A 23,650-nucleotide genomic window follows, 5' to 3' on the forward strand; every position below is an offset into this window, starting at 1 on the left:
GGTTCAGAATTAAATCAATGACATGATACTAATGCACATAACATGAAATTCATAATTATTCAAAAAAACACAAATTGGCAGATGGAACTTTATTACTTTTTAAAATAAATTCCAGGGAAATTATAAGTAAATATCTTCCAGTTGGCTCAGAAGTCAGCAGCTATCGATGTGATAAAAGAAAAGACAGAGATCCAAAAATATCTAAAATCATATAGTCTGCTGTCTTCATATCCAAAATATAGCCATGACATTCTCAATGTACTTCAAAGAAGTTTGTAGCAAAATACTCCGTTGAGTTTATCCTAGTAGTAGACAAATTTATTTGAATTTTAGTACACAATAATGCATTTAAGCAAATAGAATTACAAAGATTCTCATTATCAGTTCTTTGGCAAAACAATCCAACCACAAGCAGGATGGTGCAAAAGTTCAAAGTTCAATTGTACGAGTTTAAAAACAAAAGAAATTAAATAACCACTGACCTGTGCTAAACTTATGATATGGATGATCTTCGTCACTCAGATGCTTCTGAAGCTGTATAGATTGCAATGTTTCAGGGGGAAGGGGGAGACCAAGAGAGATTAGGAACATTTCTCCATAAGAGGCTTAAAAACACAATTTGCAGTGCCAGTAAAGCACCCAATGATCCAACTACATATTTTGAAGAGAAACGGCTAGTATATGAGGAGGACAAACAAATTGGGAAAGGAAGAAAAATGGATGAACAGCAAAGGCAACAAATTAGTCCAACCTCTTTGAATAACAAATAAATTATGAATCTACTCTTTGGTTAGTAAATAAGGTTATTAAGACTAGTCAATCCTAGGTTGAGATTTGAGAGAAGGTAGACAATACCACTGCCCTTTCCTCAACTTTGCTATCAATCTAATTCAGCAAGAGAAGCAACCAACTATTTTCATGAGACCCTGGCCTCAAGCATCAGTTACCAAAATGCTTTCAATGTTTCATCACTCTAAAAGCACCATAAGTAAAAGCCACACTACACATGGAAAATGGAAGAAAAAAGACGAGACTTGCTATTCCAACAAGTGATCCTTAAAGTAAAAATATAAGAAAAAAACATTATAACTGATGATAGACTTCCCTACACATTCTGACCTGGGAATTCTAAATAGTGCAGCACAAATGAAGTGACACATGAGGTGTATGCACATAGATGATACCTGTACTGGATAACCATGTTTAACACCACATTGCAATAAATGAGGTACTTACAGCTTTGAAATGTAATCTACATCATTTTAGACCAATTTAACAGTTGTAAAGAGATACATGGATACAGGAAATGCCTTGAATATCATAGTTATCAATGTTGGATGTTGCATCTAGCCAACCCAAAAAATGTTATAGCAGTATCACACTATGTAGGATGGCTGCTATTCTGAATTTTTATATATACATAAATGTTTTTGGTATTATATACATAAATGCTGTAACATATACATGAATGCTCTAAAATTAAGGGGGGTGTTACTCAAAATTCATAATGTATTCATAATTTACAGTAAAAGGGCATACGTTTTTAGGCCACATATACAATAAAAGTCATGAAAAAACACCAAATCTGAAAGACATTAATATTTCAAAATGCAACATATCTTAAATATCAATAAAAGGTGAGTGTGAGTGTTGCACAGAGAAAAGAACAGAGGTTGGGGGTTCAAAGTTCAGAACAACCATAGTTTAGAGAGACAAAAAATGGTTGGGTGTGAGTTCAGAAGCACTTGAAACTACATGCTATAAGGGAACTTTTTTAAATTCTAAAGAGTAGGAAAATCTCAACTTTGCCTCTAACCCACCCCACACCCCCTGTAAAGAAGGAGGCTGTGTAAAACATAGCACATACCTGGTTAATTCTCCATCCATCAGATAGTAAATTCTTCTGGTTTTCTGCAAAAAAGAATGCAGATGAACAGTATACCAATAAGAAACAAGGAAATAAAACAAAATAGATCAAATAATGACAAAAGATAAGCTAACCAGAGTCAACAGCTTTAATTTCCCTCATGGTGGCATCAGGAGACATCAATGGTTTAGTGAAGAACTGAGCAAATCTGGAAGATAAACTATACTGAGCTAGAACTTTTATTAGGGATTAAAGAGGAAACAATAAAAAGCAGGATGTACCTGTCCAGAGCCTCTTCAAAGCCGTCTGTGTTAACTTCAAAATGATAGTTGGTTTGTTCAGAACTTGTAAAAGCATTGGTGCTTCCTCCATGCTGCATCAGAAAGGCAGACGACAGCCATGAAACCAAAAAAAGTCATTAGAAAAAAATTAAGAATATTTAAAAATAAATAATAAATCTATGGAATTGCTCCAGCTTTCTAAACCCCAATTGATATTGATGTTTGATACAATATAGAAAGAAATAGAAACTCTTGACCATTCTTAAAATACAATATGCATCTGCATAGATACTGGCAGAGTGGGAGGCCAGATGCATGAAACTAAAAACATAACATAATTTAAGCTCAAAAAATGCAGTGATGAGTAATCATAAAGTCTTATAGAGATTTCCCTCGATTTCATTCCTTTTTCCCTTCTCCCAAAAAAGCCCTTGGGAAAACTTGAGAGCTCCGACCGCTTCACCAGAAGAACCAAAAAAACAGGTCTTAAATCATAAACCCTCTAAGTTTAGAAACAAGGCAAATTCATTATGTGGTTGAATAAATATAGCCCAGACATGACAAAACAATCACTTTTAAAAGGTAATCATTTTGTCCTACAAATATGTCCCTGTCAACAGGAAACACCTATGTTTCTTAAAGCTATGCTCACCTGTCAAGAAAATAGAATACAGATATTTAAAATATCAAGTTAATTTAACCAATGAATTATAATTATCAATTTTTAAGTGTTGAAAGTTGAAATATCCCATTAGTTGGTCAGTGATTCTAAGAGGTCTAGATGATTTTCTTATCAAATGTGAACAAAACACATATACATACTTTCAAGGCATCAACAAATTTTAGAAGTAAGGACTGCATTGAATTTCAGTAAAAGAGCAAAGTATTTAACTGAATTTAAAGTTTATGTTTTTCATTTTACAGGAAGTTTGTTGTTTAATACTATTTGAGGGCTAGAATTCCTTTTGAGTTCATTCTGGATATCCGCAAATTTTCCCTCTAATTAAAATTTTGTTGCTAGTCTGTTAGTATCTGCAATTTTTCCCACACACCCACCTCCCCTTTCAGAGCTTCTGATTTCTAAAAGCATAATAGAAGAACTGTATTTGATTATTTTGCAATCTCTCCTAATTATAAACTGCATATTTGCAGTAAATAATTTGTATTTGATTTGAATATTTTGTGATTATTTTCAGTTTCCTACTTTCCTGGAATTAGATGTTGTAAATCATGTTACAAATACTCAATCATGCTAACGGTCCACAAGAAATTCAGACTTTGTTTCTCCCTATTCAAATAATGCTTTTCACAAAATTTCAACAGTGACCGACATTCCATAAGTACCAATAAGATTAGGAATAAGGATATATGTAAACTACCATTAAATATTCTCTTCAAGGCAGGAAAATAACATGGAACGTTAAACATGTTAAAGGAGCAGACATCATGATACCTCAGTAATATACTTGGAGTAGCTATCTTCAACTGGGTATTTTTCACTCGCATAAAACAGCATGTGCTCTGTCAACCAAAAACACAAAAGTAATAAAATTCTTGAAATGAATAAGCCAGAAAAAATGAAAAACGAAATAGGTAAATTTCCAGCACCAAACCCATTAGTTATTAAAATATAGTTTGGTATAAATGAAAATTCCAGATGCTAGAATCTAGTATCTTATTTGTCTTTGTTCCTAAAAGCAGTGAATAATGTTCTATATCTCGAAGTATCAACTCAAACATCACAAGTAGCAAGTGCTCCAACAATTAGCTCCTCTTTTTCATGTATATAGTCTATCTTATATGGATTGCATAACGTGCTTTGCACTATCACACATGTACCCACTCAAATCCTCTATCTCCTTTCCCTCTCCTGTAATACAATACTAGTTGTGACACAGTTTTAAATAAATTGTCGCAGTTTCATCATGTTCCCAGACAAATGTGGCCGATTCTGAAGATTGGCTCAGCAAAATCTTATCTAAAGGTTCCTAGATCGTCTAATTGTGCTAGACCATCCATTCTTGATATGCAGGGAGTCCTCAACATAATGGTCTAGCTGAGAGATTCAATAGGGGACCATTCTGGAAAGAGTGAGGTGCTTCTTGTTGAGTGTTGGAGTTCCAAAACTGTTTTGGGCTGAAGCTGTAACTACTGCTGCCAATCCAATCACAGCGCTGGAGATGAAGACTCCGAGGAAATCTAGTCAGGACATTCTCCCAACCTTAAAAACCTAAGAATCTCCAGTTGTGTTGTCTATGCTCACATGAGGCAAGGAAAATTGGATGCATGTGTTGTTAAGTGCATGTTTCTAGGCTATCCAAAAGGTGTAAAAGGATATCATCTATGGTGTCTAGAGCCAAGATTCAAGAAATGTATCATCAGATTGAAAGTCGTCTTCAATAAAATTGAGATGGCCCATAAGCCAAAAGTTTCAAAATGTGAGTTTGGGAGTAGCCATGATACTGAGAAGGCTAACATTGAGGTGGAGTTTGGCAAAGAAAAAGCGTCTAGTTCCCTACAGGATGATGCGTATTACGATCTGGTAAATGACAAACAATAAGCTTTTAATGATGATAGATGATATGATTATTACATGCTTGCTAGAGATAGAACAAGGATAAGAGCTCCAAAGAGGTATGAATATGAAGAACTTATTGCATACTCCTTGGTAGTTGCAAGTGAGGTGTTAGAAGATGAAACTTCTATTGTATCCTTTGCACTAGCAAGTAAGGAGAAGACTCAATGGTTAGACGCCACAAATGAGGAGATGAAGTCACTTCATCTGAACAATACCTGGACTCTTGTTTGTAGACTTGTGGGTTCTAGGTTGGTTAGTTGTAAATGGATTTCCAAACATAAAGATGGTAATCTAGAAACTGGTCAACAAAAATTCAAAGGCGAGATTGGTGGCTAGGGCTTTATTTAGAGGAAAAGAGTCGATTATAATGATGTGTTCTCTCATGTATTAAAGCACAAATTCATTTGAAAGTTGTTAGTCCCGATTGTTGAGCTTAACCTTGAGCTGGAATAGATGCATGTTAAGATTGCATTTCTATATGGAAACTTAGAAGAGACCATCTACACGAAGCAACCAAAAGGATTTGAGGTAGGAGACAAGAAGGATTATGTTTGTAAGTTAAAAAGATCCTTGTATGGTCTGAAACAATCCCCACGGCAATTGAACAAGCCTTTTAATGCGTTCATTGCAAGAATTGGCTTTGAATGTAGCAAGTATGATGTTTGCGTCTACTTCAAGTTTCTAGCAAAAGGTCATCTCATAGTATTGTTGTTGTATGTCAATGACATTCTAATAGCAAGCAATAGTAAGCCTGAAGTTCAGAAGGTTAAAGCTAAGCTAAATAGCAAGTTTGAGATGAGGGATCTTGGAGCTACTAAGAATATTTTGAGGATTGAGATCATTAGACGACGTGATTTGAAGTGTCTACACTTGTCCCAGAAGACCTATCTCAAAAAAATCCTTAAGAAGTATAGTAGGACAAACTTAAAACCTAAATCCACACCTCTTGCATCTTACTATAAGCTAAGCGATGAACATTCTCCTAAAAAGTGGAGGAACAACATTATATGGACAGTACTCCATAATCCAATATAGTTGGTTTTGTTACGTATGCAATGATTTGCACACACCCTATAGCCTATGTTGTGAGCATTATTAGCATGTTCATGTCAAATCCTTGGCGAGCTCATTAGCAAGCTCTTAAGTGGATTCTTTGGATTGAAGGGATAGCTTGGAAGGGTTCTAGTTTATGATGAAGATAGAAAATTTGTGATTCTCCCATAGAAGGATTTGCTGAGTAGGACTTTGTTGGGTGTTTGGACACCAGAAAGTCTCTCATGGGCTATGTGTTAATTGCTTATGGTACTGCCATCAACTGGAAAGCCAATCTACATAAGGTATTGGCTTTGTCAATGTCAATCATTAAAACAGAGTACATTATCATGACAAAAGTAGTGAAGGAACCCTTATGGCTGAAGGGTTTAGCCAAAGAGCTAAAGGTGCAAGACCAAATTAACACTGTCTACTGTGATAATAATCATGCAATACAGTTGTCCAAGAACCAAGTCTACGATGAAAGAACTAAACACATGGAAGTTAAGTTGCATTTCATAAGAGAGAAGATTACACAAGGATGCGTGAAGGTGATAGATGTCTCAACATATCATAATCCCTCTGATATAATTACAAAGGTTCTATCAAGTAGCTCCATTGCTTGGATTTGATCCAGCTAATTGGTGATTAAGCCCGTAATGAGCTTAAGAGCAGTTAGTGACTCTCGCTCAGAAGATTTGTGTTGAACCAAGGTGGAGATTTGTAAAGATGACTAAATATAATCTTGTCTAAAGGTTCCTAGATTGTCTAATTGTTTTATATCATCCATTGTTGATATGCAGCTTTTATCATCTGTGGTGGATAGTCTCAGTAGACAGTTTAGTCTCTAAAGGACTATCAAGACTTGAACTGTCTAATGCAACTGTCTAAGTAACTAACCAATTCTGTAAAGTGAAACACTGTTCACATATTAGTTTAGGCACGTTTCACATGTGTTAGTTATAAAGGGGGTATTGTTGTATAAACAGGACCTTTGTATCATCAGTTAAGGTTAAAAACGTTAGTTATACTTAAAATGAGAGTTTAATGAGAGAAACATAATCTCATATTATAGTGAATTCCTCCATGGACGTAGATTAAAATTTGTTAAAAGTTGTTTTCTACTGTTTGCCTTCGACCTATTAGATTTGTGGGTTTATATGTTATCGTTCTTTGTTCGTGTGATAGATGTGTGGTATATGCATCTGGAGTAAATTTGTCCCTGGCACCGATGTTGCCGCAATTGCAGTAGCGGAAACTCAAAAGGCCTTAACATTGCGGCCAAAAGCATGCTCAGGAACCAGTTTTAAAATCATTATAGACTACAATTGAGGCACATCAAACTTCAAACAAGGAATCCTCTTCAGACTCCTAATACATCGACCAGAATCCTACAGAAATCGAAACCTATACGCGACAGAATAGAGTCAAAACTGGAAAAGGCAAAAATACCGAGGAAATGGGCGAGGCCTTCGAGGCCAGCAGGATCACTGAAGTAACCGACGCCAACGTTCATGGAAGCAGCACACTGCAACGGACAAAATCGAATCACAGAAACGGAAGAATCATGAACTGAGCGAGTGAATTGAAACGAAAAACGAAAATCTGATCCGAATCGGAATCGGAATCGGAATCAGAGATCGAAGAGGAAGTCGACCTTATCGGTAACGGGATCGCTAATGAGGAGCACTTGGAGCGAGTTGCGAAGCACGACTCTTCTGTAATCCCTCTTGTCGATGCGAGCCTTCACAATTTCCACGTCGTCCTTAATTGCCATCTTCTCCCTCGCTCTGATTACAACCCTAACTCGTTCTTGTTCTGGCTTGGTGGCGTTGGAAGGTAATGATTGCGTGTTCTGTTCTGTTCCTTGCGCTTGAAACTCGAATTGAGATGAGTGCTGCAGAAGATTGATATTTCGCGGTGACGAGTAAAAGTAAGGAAAGACGACGACGACTCTGTTTTGTTTTGTTCTGTTCTACTTTTCCTAACTCTTATTTCGCTATTTTGTGGACTGTGGAGTGTTAGCTACAGAACAGAGTCCATTGCGATACTCGTGTTTTTGTACTGGTAATGGGTTCAGTCTATTTGTAATTTGATAAAAGAAAATATAAATGAAAATTAGATAAAAATACAAATCCATAAAGTTTGTTAAAAGAGAATAAAAACACATAAAAGATTAGATAATTATTACAATAAACGTTTTGATTTGAAGAAAAAATGTTATTTAAATATTAAAAAATAGGATACTATAGAAAGCAATAGTGATGATAGATGGTGTCTGTTGTTTAGATTAATTATATTCCAGACAGTTAATTAATATTATAAATGATTGTTTCAAAATCTTAATGAAATATAACTTTACCGATCGGAACCGAATTTTTAGAAAATAATTTTTATTGTATATAATTAAAAATTAAATATAAATTTTTTATTTTTAATACATTAAAATTATTTTGATGTCTTAATAAATTATAAAATTTTAACTGGAAAGTTAAAACGCGTAACAAAAAGTTTAACATTAAGTGAAAGCACACAACCATGACAATCTAATTTAAAAATTATGTAATTTTAACAATCTACATATGAACAAATTATATATGAGATCATATCCTACATAAAGGCCTTTTTCGTTGTCTCGATGGATGTGGCCTATCATCGTCATTATTTTCTTTTTCGTTGTCATCATATGGAATATCGAACCCCATTGAAGAAATTGGACAGACATGTTGTGGTCCATAAAGTTAAATATTTATGGTGGTTCAATGGGGGCGGATTGAAGTTGGACTTGTTTTTCAAATTGTGCAACATTTGAAAAAGACCCAACATGATGAGACTCATGATAAGGGTGGCCTTCAGAATGGTATGGTTGACTATCAGGTGACATGTTGTATTGTTGTTTAAAAAAAATTAATGTAGAAATTTTAAAAAATAACAATATGAAGTGGGGTACAAATTGAACTTACATCATCTTCAAATTGATTGTTTTTCGAAACAAGAGATTGAAATTTTCTAAAAGAATATTGATTCAATAAAAATAACCAATTATTATTAAAAACAATTGATTAAAAATTACAGGCCACACAAATTACAAGGCATAAATATGTCAATCAATTTTACTTACAAAATATTTGAACTTGTTTAATAAATTCCAAAACCAATTTCAACCTATTATCTTTAAAAACATCTTATTGTTTTTCAATTTCAATTTTAGTAACCGAGAAAATATCAACAGATTAAACCTTAAAACAATTGATTAATTTTTTAATTATAGTATTTGAAAAAAATATTAAAAGATTAAATTTGAAACTAACTAATTAATTTTATGGTTATAAAATCATAGAAAAAATATTAACAGGTTAATTTTCAAAACAACAGATTGATTTCCTGATTTTTTTTAAAAGACAAAAAATATTTTAATTTTCATGAATCAAAATAAGAATCCAAATACAATCAAGCACAATTTTCAATAAGCTTTTTGATTCAAACAATGCAAGTGTAAACACATAACCAATACACAAAGATTCACATTCACAATTGCTTAGAACACTAATTATGACCAGTCCAGAAAGTCAAACAACACTGTAGATAAAAACAATTGATTAATTTTAAAAATAACTCATTGATTTTTACACCAGTATGAAGAAAATTAAATTGTAGTGACAAGGAAAGCTTAAAGCATACTAAGATTTATACAGGTTCACTCAAAACTGAGCTACTCCCACCTCACACCAAGATGAAATTCACTAGATCAACAATTTCTTTTTACAAACATAGATTTGAAAACACAGTACAATAAAGGAACAAATTCACCTTTGTTATGAACCAAGAAACTCAAAAAATGATCTCCAAATTCAAAACACATTTGAAAACCTTTGACCTTAAGTGAATGATGAAAGTTAAGAACCAAGAGCCACTACAAGAAAATTTGGTATTACATACAATACAATTCGTATGTAAGAGACCAAATTCGTATGTACAACATAGTTACATATGGATTACATACAAAAAAAATCCGTTTGTAAAAATGTAGTAGGTAACTGTTGCATACAGATTCAAAATTTGCATGTAATTACATACGAATAAATCCATATGTAATTGTCTATTAGATTTACATACGAATATTTTTTCGTATGTAATATCGTTTCTTGGCAGTTTCAAATTAGGCTCCAAACAAACTAAATTTGGAGTTCATGGATCAAACATACACTCATATATAGCAACAAACAATGATAGAAAACTACAATTAAGAGAAGCCCAAATGATGAGATAACACAAACTCCAGAATACATTATTGTTTTAGTCGTAATCAACTCCATATGAAGAAATTGAAAAAGGTAAAAAGAACAAGAACAAAAGTATAATTTCACAAGACATTCTAGAGGAACTCCAAATCATCGTATATAAAACACAAGATATGAAAGGTGCAAGTAGATATACAGAAAAAATAATGTGAACTACACATTAGTCTAATTTACAATCTTAGAATGAGAGATTTATCATTTCTTTTAAGGCATGTCAATCTTCACCATGTGTTATATTCAACTAGTGGTTTCTCTCTGGTCGCCATTCAAACATCCCAAACACGTATATTGCCATTAGATGATGCAAAGACCACTTGGTAAGGGTCATCATCCCCTGTAGCACCATCAATATCTGTGAGCACAACAATACCTTTGACATGGGAAGTATGTGCGTCTCCCAAGCAATATGCAACTTTTCCAGTCTTGATATCCCATGTTGTGATACTTTTGTCCTCATACACAATGTAAAGAAGTCCATTATGCAAAAAGGAATAAAAAAATTTAAATATTAAAAAAATATCAAAGTTAATTACTTGATAACACCACACAAATTATAGTACCTTAAACTTGATCATCCATGTCAAAGATAGTTCATTCCACTAGAGAAACTGGCTATATGAGAAAAAGGTGATATACCAGGGAAAAAAACAGTTATACCATACTATACATACCATGACCAACCCCACTACCAATATCATAAACTTCATACAAATATTTTCTTAATAGAAGATTTATATTACATTCACATGTATTACATAACACTGACCTTCCCACTCTTGATTGACAGTAAGAGAAAATTATATAGGATTTATATACACATACACATATTACATCATTTAAAATCCACAACTTCCCGCCTAGACATAGCGCATAGACCATTAATTCATCATTAAAACATACAACAAAGCATGTGATTATAGATTACTATGTAGCCAACACTCCTTCAAAAGACAAGAATTTATATTCATTTTATTTCATAATAGTGTTTCAGTTTTGTTAAAATGATATAATTATAAAAAGTTTGGATTGGATGTTGAAGGAAGTGGAATGTGATAAGAAAGGGATGAATCGCTATATATGTTATTGATATACAATAAATGAAATATACCAATGATATACAATAAATTATATCAATATCTTTGTAACCAAACATGTTTACACTACAGTTATATATATCAAGCCTTGTTATGTGTTGCTTGTAACTAAAGATCGATGACTCAACTGAAAAGCTATAGAACAAAAGTATCTAGACATAAAAATAAACACAAAACTAAAGAAAACCGAGCACGATTGAAGCAGGGGAAGCCAGGGAAGTAGAGGAAGATGGAAGTGAAGAATCTGAAATGGGACGCACATATAAGCCTTGTCAAATAAATCATACACCTTATTTCTACTTCCTTTTCACCACACTTTTTTTCCCTGTCTTCAATTTAACCATTACAATAATGTAATACACTTTATTTTTTATTCAAAACAACATTAACATTAGTATTATTGTAATTCGAAGTTTAAACCATTTGTTTAAAAATCAGAAGTAAGATTAAATGCTTGTTTTTTTTGGAACTATAGGAAATCAGGGTCCAATAATTTTCTTGTTGTGTCCTTCTCTAGTCCATGAAATGTGGGTTAATAATTGTCATGATTGGTGTTAAAAACTGTTGGCATTGAGTACAGTAAGTATAGGTAAAATAAATGTGAAATGGATGGGTATAGAAAAAAAATAGTTTATGGATTATTTGAAATGTAAAATGGGCTTAATAGATAGTTTTACCAAATATGTAGATTTTTTTTTAGTTTAATTCAACAAGAAAAAGCTAATTCACCACTATAGGATAAGATAGTTAAATCACTTTTTTTTTTTTTATGAAAACCATTATTATTTTCTATAATTATCTTTACATTGATTCCCTTCTTGTGCTTCTTTTTGTTGATGTAATATTCAACATTGGTGAATGTAAATAACAATCATATGAATCTAATAAATTTTCACTTTACAAAAAGAGGAAAAAGAGTAATCATGTGTGACTATGAAGATCTGAGATTACATACTGATATTTTGCCTTAATGTCAGAGAAAGTTGAGACCATTAACAAAGTACAATTTCTATCAATTGAGATATATTATAATGAATGGATGTTCATCAAACTTAGAGCACTAAGTTTGGAAAACAGACCATAATAAGGAAATATGGTAACAATCCTAGGATATGATGAAAAATTATTTCTAGCAGATAATCTATTATATACTTTATCTATTCCAATTGCATTTATTTAATTGCCAATATGTGCACAACAAATATGCTAGAATATTAACATTTATTTGACTTCTATTCGATAAATGTTTTTATGCAAGTTTTAGCAAAGGTGTTTAAATATGAAAGCTGAAAAAAATCTATCTCACACAAAAATTGGCAAAGCAAGGTTCCAGCTACAATAAGCATGGGATAAGGAAGACTGCAAATTTTAAAAAGGAGCAAAACTTTATCAAAGTACAAAACCAAGTAAATATATTTACCATTGGTGGCTGAACATTTGGAACGACTTTGGAAGAAATAACTTTGCCTCTATGGTGACCACCTCATATACTGATGCATGCACTTTCCTGAGTTCAACAATCCATACGCTTGTCTCATTTGATATTTTTTTTTTTGGTAAACAACCAATCGTGCTCTTCTTGGGGGAAGTTTAGAAGGAATCACTGGTCCTCCTTTAGTCCTGGGAAGCAACGAAGGTTGGAAAGGAGGGAAGAAATATGCATTTGCCAATGCAACAACTTGCTTAGCTAGTTCTACCAATTTTACATTTGTGTCAAAGCGCATGCTATCCCTCACCTAAGAGAATAATCAAATAATTTTGCACAAGGTAAATCTGGAAAAAGAATCTTTTATTTTTCAAATGTTATTATTAAGCTGGCAAAAGTAAGTAATTATTTCTCAATATAAATTCAACCAAACACACTTCATTAGCATTCAAACACAAGCATTTGGAGAAGTTACATAATGTCAAACATAACATAATATATATACATATAATTCAAATTCATGGTAGATAATGAATTATCCAAAAAAGAAGAAAAGGAAGAAAAATGAAAAGGGTGACAACGAAAGAACCTTTGCAAAAGTAGGTTCTTGAGATCGGATGATATTGTTTGGATTTCGCAGTGATTGTTTGAAAAAGAAAAGTGGAAAAACTATATTATAAATATGAAGAAAGAAATCATAGATGATGTTTTTGTTTAAGACACTTTCAATAGATTATGAGAAATTAACTCCCACTCTACATTATAGTATTATATGAAGATCTTTTCTGAATATAAAAAGAAGAGATGAATATTAGTAAGATTGTGTCTGTGTTTGAAGGAGATAAAAATGAGAGGCTATGGGAATGTTAAACGTAATCCTCATCCACTCACTCTGTTAACGGGTCATTTGTAACAATGTGAGCTAATCACTAAAAAAAAACGTGTATGTGGTGGAGGTTATAAAAACTGTCACAATTATTCGTATAATACGATACTTTAATAACCACCAGAATTCTCCTTCAAAAAGTGTCATTTAGAACCGTCACAATTCTCCTTCGAAATATTCACTCTCACGCATTTTCGTTCCCTCCATACATTCCTTTTTTCCAATTTTCTTTTTCCTTTAACCCTTTTGGAATCACATTTTTATCTCTTTGGAAACCTCACAGTGACCCTTTCACCCCTCACAGAAAGCAGTCTTTCAAACCCTCTCAGTAAACCCTAAATCTTCCCACTCTCATTAGCGTAAACCCTCTGATGAGAATCAAATAAAGGAGGTTTTTATTAATGAAGGAAGAGGTCATTCACCTACACATTTGAAGTTCTTCCTTCTAGTCTTCTCAAAATTAAAAGAAGACATAAAATAAAGAGAGGATCAAGCCTAAAGCCAAAGAAGTCTACAAACTTTCAAGAATAGGCTTCATTTAAATATCTCTCTTTATAGTCTCTTTTGTATAAAATTGCAAATAATATAGAATAGTGTTTAGGAAGGTGCTTAGAGGAAAACCATAGATACCTCTTTTGTAAAGCATCTTTAGGCATTAGTTTAGAATTTTCTAGAAGGTGACTCTTCATAAAGTCACTATAGGCGTTAGCTTAGGAGACTTTTGAGTAGCTTGTGGTACAAGCTTTGTAAGCTTCATGACCGGCCCTTGCTCCTATAAAAGGAGGGCTTGGGTCCTTCATAATTCAGAATTGGAATTTGTAGTATCAAAACTCTCCCAAATTGGTGATTGAGTGTAGTGAGAACTTGTCTTCTCCTCTTCCTAGTCTCATCTTGAGTGCCTTGGTTCTCTCAAGTGGCGGCATTGCACACTTATCTTGGAGCATTCACACTTCAAGTGGCGTGTTCATCAACCAAGTTCTTCAACCACATAAGTCTTCTCTCTTCTTCATCTATTTCTTCCATTTTCGTGATCATATGAACTCATAAACATGTCTTAGGTTCTTTTCTTGCAATTCTATTTGGTGCTTTGCCTTTATTTCACATTTTGTTCGGTTCATCTTCTTCCTTGCTGAGTTTAAACGGTTCATCTTCATTCTAGCTTGATTTGTTCGGTTCATTTCACTTTTAAGGCTTTTTAATCAGTTCATTTGAACTCTTGCATCTTTTAATCGGTTCAATTGGCAAGAAATGGAACTTCCATGTGAGCTTTAGTGTGTGGTGCAAGTTTTGGTGAGTTCTTGAAACATAGAACATTGATCCATTTCTATAAAAGTGCCTATTCAATCTCCAACTCAAGTTGATTCCATAAAATGTCAAAGAATCATCTATATTTTGCTATTGGAATCATATCATGTGATATCATGTGGTATCATGAGTCTTAGGTTTGTTCTTGTTTGATTTTGAGTTGTTTTGCCCTTTTAATTCAAGAACTCTACATTCTTGTGTTTATCTTTCTGTTTTTAGGCTTAATTTTGAGTTTTATTGCTGTTTTCTTAATTGTGCCTATCATGTGTTTGTGTCTTTTTCTTTTTTAATCCTTTTAAGTTTTGTCATAGTCATGTTTTTCCAAGATTGTTATCAATTCTTTGTGGTCCTTTTATTGTCATTTTTGTTTCTTGCTTTTGTGTGATACAGTTTTTCTGAACTTGTTTCTTGATCCTTTTATGCATTTTATGTTTAGTTAGGAGTTCATACTTGTATCTTAGATCTATACAAGTTCTTATACATCATTTCCATTATGTCTTTGCTAGTTCTTAATATTGTTTTTCATTCCTGTTAGGATTCCTCTGTTTTATGCAAATGTGTTGACTGTTTTGCCTTATAGCAATTGATTTACTTAATGGAAATTTCTGAAATTTTGGATTTGTGTTCTTTAAAGTGTTATAAAAGAGTGAAAAAAAGAAGTACTTAAAAATTCAAAGTACAAAAAAAATGATAAATAAAATACAACAAGTGTGCAATTCTGCCAAAAAGAATACGGTAATCTGGTAGTGATTTTAGAAAATTTAGGGTTTATTTTTACATTATCCAGGGTTAAAACCTCCATTAAGTCATTTACTCAGGGTTGTAGTTTCCCCCGCTAAACCATCTCTGGGGAATGTGTTCCCCAGGGTTTTTTTAAACCTCAGAAAAAGCCTTTCAAAACTCTTGTTAAATACCATGGGTTTAAGAACCTCCGTAAAATACCATGGGTTTCAAAACCTCCGTAAAATACCATAGGTTTCAAAACCTCCGTAAAATACCACATGTTTTAGAACCTCCATAAAATACCACGGGTTTTAAAACCTCCGTAAAATACCATGGGTTTCAAAACCTCCGTAAAATACCACGAGTTTCAAAACCTCCGTAAAATACCATAGGTTTCAAAACCCCCGTAAAATACCATGGGTTTCAAAACCTCCATAAAATGTTTTAAAACCTCCTTAAAAAATACCATAGGTTTCAAAATTATGAAAATTTGTTTTTTTTTATTCATTTACCATTTAGGCATTCATGTGTTTTTTAAACCACAATTATTTACATCTATTGTATTTATTTATCTATGTTTGTTAAAGTATTTTCTTTTCAATAAATAAAAGAAAGAAATGGGACCAAGCTTTATCTTTAGCAATATCTTAGGATGAAGATTAAGCAGAGATAAGTTAGTGTTTATCAAGCTTTTTATTTATTTCTTTTTCGACCAAATTTTAACATTAAACACCATGCATACAATAAATCAACAACTCGACGATGATCAAGATCAAGTACACATATTGGTCCAAAGATTTATTTTGTTCCGCTTTATTAGTTCAAAAAGATTACTTATATCAATAGACTACATCATTCTTCAAATTTATCCCAAGAAAATTCAGTTCTCCAGAAATTAAATTCATAAAAACTTGAAGGACTAGATTGATATTAAAATAATCTTTTGAGAATCAAAATATTAATCTATTGTAATAATTAACTTTAAGCACAATACTCCCTTCAAAGGAATTTGTTCTGAAGTCGCACTTATTTTATGGCAATGTATTGTATTGGGCTTCAACATATTGTAAGTTTTACTAAACTAATCATGACTAAAGCATTATCAATGAAATAGGATATTTATCTATCTTCTTTGAAGTGGATTTATTTATCTTATAGTAGAAACTTGTGAGTTATTTTAAGCTTAAGGTATCCCAATTTCTAACCTTGACCAAATTGAACGTGGTCACCCCTATAATATCATATTGAGCAAGTCCCAATAATTCTAACCCTTCCTCCCCACAAAAAAAAATCCCCTGCCTTCGTTCACAACCTCCAAGTTTTTTGCTACGAGATAAAGGAAAACTTGAAAAAGAATCAATTCATGTTTGACTAAACAGTATCAAACACACATAAACCCCATGGGTACAAAACCTTGACTAGAGAACCTCCAAACTACAACAAAAATAATCTTATCTAATAACACAAAACACCTAATAAAAGCACTGAAAAACATTTTAAGCAATATCTTCCCCACTACCTCACACAAGAAGATTGGACAAACCATTTTGGCCCTAAATGGAGAAGCTTTGTAGAAAGAAAACAACAGTTTGATCCAAACATACTGCCAATATGCCATCATTCCCGACATTTAACAATATTGCACTATGGTACAAAATCAAATTTCATAATTGTTCATTCCTTATATAATCATTATGCTCATTTCACAAACAGGACACAAAGCTACTAAGTATTACCTTGCCTACTGCTCCTAGAACTATTGTTGCATCTGAACACCCATAAACAATAACATATCTCAAAGGTGCTAAGATGTATATGGCAGACTCGTGGCAATTTAGAACCTGTAACAATCAAACAAATTTTTTATTAGCATACTACATATAGTTATCAACCATAATCTGAAGTGGCCTCTCAATTTCCAAACACACATGATTCAAGCAGAAAAAACATATATTCACTCAAACAATACCATATCATAAAATAGTGACATATCCTTTTTAAGGAACTAAATGTTAAAAAGTTTACTATAGATGTTCAAAAACTAAGCACGAAAACCAAACTTAACCCAATACAAACTGATCAGTTGGAAATTTTATTCCCTCATTTCAAATATGCCTATAACATAACCATATCAATCAGAATTGTTAAATAGCAGCCATAGTGATGATATAGCTCAACTGCATAGCGGTATTTCTTGGATCCACAATTGCGAATCCATCTTTAATTACAACCTCTATCATTGTTGTGGTTACAACATACATCCTCTAGTCATCTTTGGTGAAATTTAGGGGAGAACTTGGTTTAAGTTATATAATTGTAATACCAGGAATAACATTACAGAGAATTTTTAGTCAGAATCTTATTCCTATGCATGTCCAAAAATATGTTTGGTTCATTTTTCATATTCCTTGGAATGTTTTTCAATTTTAAAATGATTAAAGATATAAAAATGGAATGGAAGTTAAACTAGAGTTAAAAAATAACTTTCCTCATTCCCATGGAAATGTACCTTTCTCACCCCATTAGCACGTAAAATCAGTTCAGATAATGCAACTTCCTAATTTTTATGGTTTTGGTTTTGCCTTCCTAATTTTTTGGCACACTTCCTTGATCAGACACCTACAATATAAACATATATCACAATTAGAAATGTAAATCTGAAAAATAAAACAAGTTATTTAAATTTTTTAAATATTACCGATGAACGATTGAACATAGTCAACTCAGGAGGCAATTGACCTTGATAACTTTGAAAGAAAAAATTCACCATTATCTCAAATCTTTTTTTCATGTTCTTCATATCTTTTTTCACGTTCTTCATATCTTTTATTTTGTTCATCCAATTGTGACTTTAATGCAATAACCTATATTAAAACACAATTTATAATGAAAAAGAGTGAGAAAACCATACACATTAAAAAATAACCAATTTATCAACAAAAGCTATACTAAATTTCCTATAATTTTGTGTGAATAATATTCAACACAACATTTCCAATCTTGGCATGATAATCTAAAGTAAACAACACCAAATTGCTACATAAGAAAATGCATGTTCAAAAACCTGATTCTCCAATTCTATAAGAAGTAGTTGAAGATATCCCAGTGCGAGAATTTCTAGTATATCCAAACACATGAGAAGGGCAAGGCCCCAATCTCATCCCTCGAACACGACTACAATGTTCTTCACTTCCAAAGGCATGAGCTAGTGAATCATCAATTGATATATCATGTGAGAGGGAAGATGTATTTGACTCATATGCTTGAATCTTTTCCTACAAATAATGAAAAAAGTTATAAATGAAGCTCACATCCAATTTGGTTGAGTTTTCATCTTTACAAAATGATACTTACCCCAATCTCTCTTGCCCCATCATTCACAAATTCTCCGTTAGCATGTTTATGTGTTGCTACCCATACTTCTCCTACTAACTTTGCGACCAAGCTCTTTCTCCTATAAAATGTAACAATTATACGAATCATGATATATGATATAACAAAAATTATAGGAGAATCAAGTTACCATCTCATCTTTCTTCCGTGCAATGCTCTTGGATCCACTAGTATGAGGAACTGTTTGGTTCTTTCTATTATCCTTGTTCTTTTTGGCAATTTCCTAAGCATACATACATGTAGTAAAAGAACTAAATATAAATAAATCAACACTTTAAAGAATAAAGTAGTTTTTATTACCTTTGTCCTTGAATTTAAACAGTAGTCAACAAAAGAAGCCCAATGGTCTTTATTCATTACTTCTGGACACATTGCAATAATTTCATCTCTATTGTGTGTTCCATCATTTCTTTGTTGCCATAGTTGTTGCCTATACTCAGTCCACTTTGTGTTAAGTGATTTGAAGATATATCTTACATGAGCATCAGATTCAACTTCAAACTTAGCCTTCAAAATTATTACACAAGTAAATGTAACGATAATTGCAATATAATATCAATTAAAAAACAGAAAAATCCAAAAATCAATTACTTGAATGGTTTTCTTAAGTATATCTTCTTTGTAATCTTTGGGAATCTTCCTCCAACTTTGATAGCTAATAGGAAATGCATTAACATTTCTTGCAACATGACCTAAAAACCTATTCAACAATGCTCCACTGTCATCAACTGGTTGGTTCTCGTTATTCCAGTTAACAAGAATTCTCTCACCAACAGATAAAAACCAAACATCATTTGTTGTTAATTGTTTCCTAACCTTTTTGCCTTCACTATTTGTCAAAATTATTGTTAGTTTAAGAGGATGAACATAAAAAAGAAATACAATGTGAGTTTGGAATGTATTGATTCAAGCTTACCAATGACATCAACAAGCCATGATCTTTTACGTGATACATGCTTTGATTGTTCAGTTTGCATCTCAATACCCACATTTTCTTCCCTTTCTTCATCAAATTGTAACCTTGGTGTAGGTTCAGATGTAGATTCATGGACAGATTCATTTGTATTATCAAATTGAAATTCAGGTGCAGAAGTGTTCTTAGTAGTAGAAATCAACCTATGAGGTGCATGTGCGGAAGAAGGCTTCTTATTATTATTCTCTATAGGATGAGAATTCACATGAGGTGTTGCATAATAATTAAATGAATACATGTGAAAAATAATATATTTTTAAAGAGAATGCCAGATTAAAATATAAGTACAAACATCTCACTAAATGGAAGTTGTGTATGAACTTACTTGAGTTATTAAGGGCTGCAAGTTGGTCAAAAGTGTTATTAAGGGTATCATGTTCTGTTGCTCTAGTCTTCTTGATGGACATTTTCTTCATCTTCAGGTATTCTTGAAATAAGAACATTAATACAAGTCAAAATAGAAATTCAATAAATCATAATATAATGCATGTATAAACAATAATGTATAAGTAATAAGGATGATAATTTAAACAAAAATAATATACAAGTGTTCAATTAAAAATAGGACCTTGTTAACGATATACTCCCTTCTCCATTTACAAATAAAGTTTCAAAATTGTTTTGTACAAATGCTTCACATTCATGAAAAGTGACATCATTATCTTCTCCCATGTCATATAAGTCTCGTGGCTTTAGATGTAAAGGAATGCTCCAATCTTTAGCTAATTCATCCACTACATAATAAACCATTTGTGCTTCTTTAGCTTGGATGTATGGTTCATCATCATCATTATCACCAATGTGTATCAAACGTGTAAAGTTTACTAGTGTAAATCCAAGATCATCTGTCATAATCCCTCTAGAAGTAGTTGTATTAGCCCACATACATTTGAACAAAGTAACAGAAAATCGACCATTATAGTTTATCTCAATTATGTCTACCAATTTTCCATAATAAGGCACACCCCCAAATTGCATTTGATTGTCGATGCTACTTGCATAACTCCTTGTCCCAAAAGTACCAAATATCCCACTGTTTTGTGTTTTAAGTCCTTCATCTCTCTCCAATGTACGGAACTTGAAGCCATTTACATTGTAAGCATTGTAACGTTTTGCACAATCAATTGGTCCCATAGCTAAGAACTTTAAATCATCTAAGTGAGGTCTATTCAACTTATTTCTTATCTAAAAAAGAGGAAAATATGATCAAGACAATTCTATATATTCAATATAATCAAACCTTAACAATATAAATTATACATGCACGACGAGAAAATCATTCTGCAAATTCTCTATGAACCCTCTTATCTATCACAGAGGATGACCGTGTACGACTTCTTAATTGTCTTCCTATAATGTCTCTAAATTCTCTAAATTAAATAAATAATAATTACATGGTTAGTGTTCAATTGTAGATGAATCATAATAAGTTATAAAGTCAAAGTACTTACTGCAGGAAAGGGTCAACTTGGGCACAATTAGTCAATATATGACGATGTGCTTGTAACTTTTCCTTTGCTGATAAAGAGAAGTAAGTAAAAGACCCAATTGGTTTTCCAACAGGTGGAAACAAAGTGCTTGCACTAGATGATATATAGTGTCTGGTTCATCATTAACACGCCTTATTCGATTAAATACAATCTCAATTTCATTTAAATATCTTGAACAAAAGGTTAAAGACTCTTCAGCCATGTAGCTTTCAGCTATTGAGCCTTCTGGTTGTGCCTTGTTACGCACATAAGATTTCAATTTTCCTAAATATCTCTCAATGGGATACATCCATCTATACTGAGCAGGTCCTCCAAGCTTGGCATCTTCCACCAAATGCACAATCAAATGAACCATGATTGTAAAAAATGCAGGAGGAAATAATATCTCCATGTGACATAATGTGAGAACAACTCTATTTTGCAGTTGGTTAAGTTCATCCACTTTTAAAACTTTACTGCATAAGTTTCTAAAAAATGAACACAAATCAATCAAAACATAGCACACTTCCTTAGGGAGTGTCTTTCTCATTGCTAAAGGTAGAAGTTGCTCCATCAAAACATGTGAATCATGACTTTTCAATCCTCCAAGCTTACATTGTTTGACATCAACACATCTACTAATGGTACTTGAGTAGCCATCTGGAACAGTGATGTTCTTTAGTGTTGTCAGAAATGTATGCTTATTTTCTTTTGTCAATGTATATATAGCAGGAAGATATTTATTATTTTCATCAGGCCAAAGATCAAGTCTAACACCCCAATCTTTTAAGTCCTTTCGTGCCTTTAGGTTATCTTTTGATTTTTTTACCTTGGTTCAATAATGTATACACCACATTATCGCATACATTTTTTTCAATGTGCATAACATCTAGATTATGGTGCAATAAATTGTTTACCCAATAAGGAAGTTCAAAAAATATACTTTTTTTTCGCCATTGTAGAGGGCCATCAATAGCTTGGTGATCTCTGTGTTGTCTTTTCCCCAGTTCCTCAACTTTTGGTTCTTTCCCAAATATGATATTGACATTCTCAACTTGTCTTAAGACATTTTTTCCTGATATTGTCAAAGGACAATTTCTATTTTCCACACTTCCATCAAAATGAATGCGGGCTAATCTAAATTTGTGTCTTGCATTTAACCAACGTCGATGATCCATGAAACAAAATTTACCCTGAATCTTCTTAGGAGTAGTGTCAAAATTACACCTAGGGCAAGCCAACCTAGTATGTGTATTCCACCCAGATAAAGTTCCAAGACCAGGAAAATCACTAATGGTCCACAATATAGCTGCATGCATATTAAACACTTCATTGCTATATGAATCAAAGTTCTTCCATGCTTCCGAATCCCTCAGATGCCTTAGTATGCCGTCATTTGTACTTCCTGAAGCATGCCATTGCATATGCTCAGCTATTTTAGAAGACATAAACATTCGTTGTAAGCGTGGCTTCAATGGAAAATATCTTAAAACTTTAGCAGGAACTTTCTTTTGCTTTTTCATAGTACCATCAATAGTCTTGTTCTTCTTTCTTCTTTTCCATCTAGATTCATTACATTTCTTACAAACTTCTTTGTCTTTGTCTTCTCCATAGTACAACATGCAATCATTTGGGCAAGCATCAATTTTGGTGTAATGAAGGCCAAGCTAATTGATGATTTTCTTAGCTTCATAGAAGGAACATGGAATTTTAGCATAATCAAAGGCATCTGCTAACAACTCCAAAATCATTGACATTGCCTTGTCAGTCATTCTACATAGACATTTGATGTGGTACAATTTGAGCAAGAAAGAAAGTTTAGAATACTTGTCACATCCTTCATACAAACTTTGTTGCCCATCATGCATAAACTTCAGATACTCAGCAATTTCATCAGGCATCATTTCGCTTGATCTAGGACACATATCCTCATCATCCTTCACGTTATGATCATAGAAAAAATTTCCGAATGCGTCATTAACCATGACACGTATGGGATCATTACCAGAAACTTTATGCTCATTTGATTGGAAAATTGGAGGTGTTTCAGTCGTATTTTGTACAAAACTTGTCTCGCCATGTAGAAGCCAGAATGTATAACCTTTTGGAAAAGGATGAAGAATCAAGTGCTCATGTGTTGCTTCTCGAGTTTGCCATTTTTTAAGATTGCATTTCAGACATGGGCTAATTATCTTACCCTCAACACTCTTATTAGCAAATGCAAAGTCCAAAAATTTATTCAATTCGTCCATGTACTGACATGTATTTCGAGGCATGTTAATCCAAGACTTATCCATATCTAAATGGAATTGTTTGATAAAA

The 23,650-nt window shown here is 32.8% G+C and overlaps 2 protein-coding genes and 1 long non-coding RNA gene across 4 annotated transcripts in view; all 3 read right to left on the bottom strand.

The window, feature by feature from the left end:
* Positions 1–7,841, bottom strand: part of LOC137814053 (insulin-degrading enzyme-like 1, peroxisomal) — a 28,095-nt gene extending 20,254 nt beyond the window's left edge. Inside the window, exons 1-7 of one of the 2 annotated variants that reach the window (XM_068616588.1) lie at positions 7,416–7,841; positions 7,211–7,286; positions 3,602–3,669; positions 2,149–2,240; positions 2,002–2,075; positions 1,868–1,911; positions 483–534 (exon numbers count right to left, since the gene is read on the bottom strand). In XM_068616588.1, the coding sequence (XP_068472689.1) occupies positions 483–534; positions 1,868–1,911; positions 2,002–2,075; positions 2,149–2,240; positions 3,602–3,669; positions 7,211–7,286; positions 7,416–7,535 (526 nt within the window). In that variant the 5' untranslated portion in view covers positions 7,536–7,841. Of the gene's footprint in view, positions 1–482; positions 535–1,867; positions 1,912–2,001; positions 2,076–2,148; positions 2,606–3,601; positions 3,670–7,210; positions 7,287–7,415 lie in introns of both variants that reach the window. The other variant, XM_068616589.1, reaches the window with a different exon arrangement.
* Positions 7,842–17,199: 9,358 nt separating this feature from the next.
* On the bottom strand, positions 17,200–18,328 carry LOC137814056 (uncharacterized). Its single transcript, XR_011081590.1, has 3 exons — positions 18,192–18,328; positions 18,003–18,112; positions 17,200–17,334 (listed from the first exon to the last, which is right to left on the bottom strand). It is a non-coding gene; the product is annotated as an uncharacterized lncRNA (long non-coding RNA).
* A 3,013-nt stretch (positions 18,329–21,341) lies between these two features.
* LOC137815987 (uncharacterized) lies at positions 21,342–22,950 on the bottom strand. The gene is made up of 2 exons (XM_068619093.1): positions 22,246–22,950; positions 21,342–22,157 (listed from the first exon to the last, which is right to left on the bottom strand). Exons 1-2 carry the CDS (start codon positions 22,948–22,950, stop codon positions 21,342–21,344), a joined length of 1,521 nt encoding a protein of 506 aa, XP_068475194.1.
* Positions 22,951–23,650: the final 700 nt, after the last annotated feature.

Source organism: Phaseolus vulgaris, chromosome 1, assembly GCF_000499845.2.
Source record: "Phaseolus vulgaris cultivar G19833 chromosome 1, P. vulgaris v2.0, whole genome shotgun sequence".
Lineage (NCBI taxonomy): Eukaryota > Viridiplantae > Streptophyta > Magnoliopsida > Fabales > Fabaceae > Phaseolus > Phaseolus vulgaris.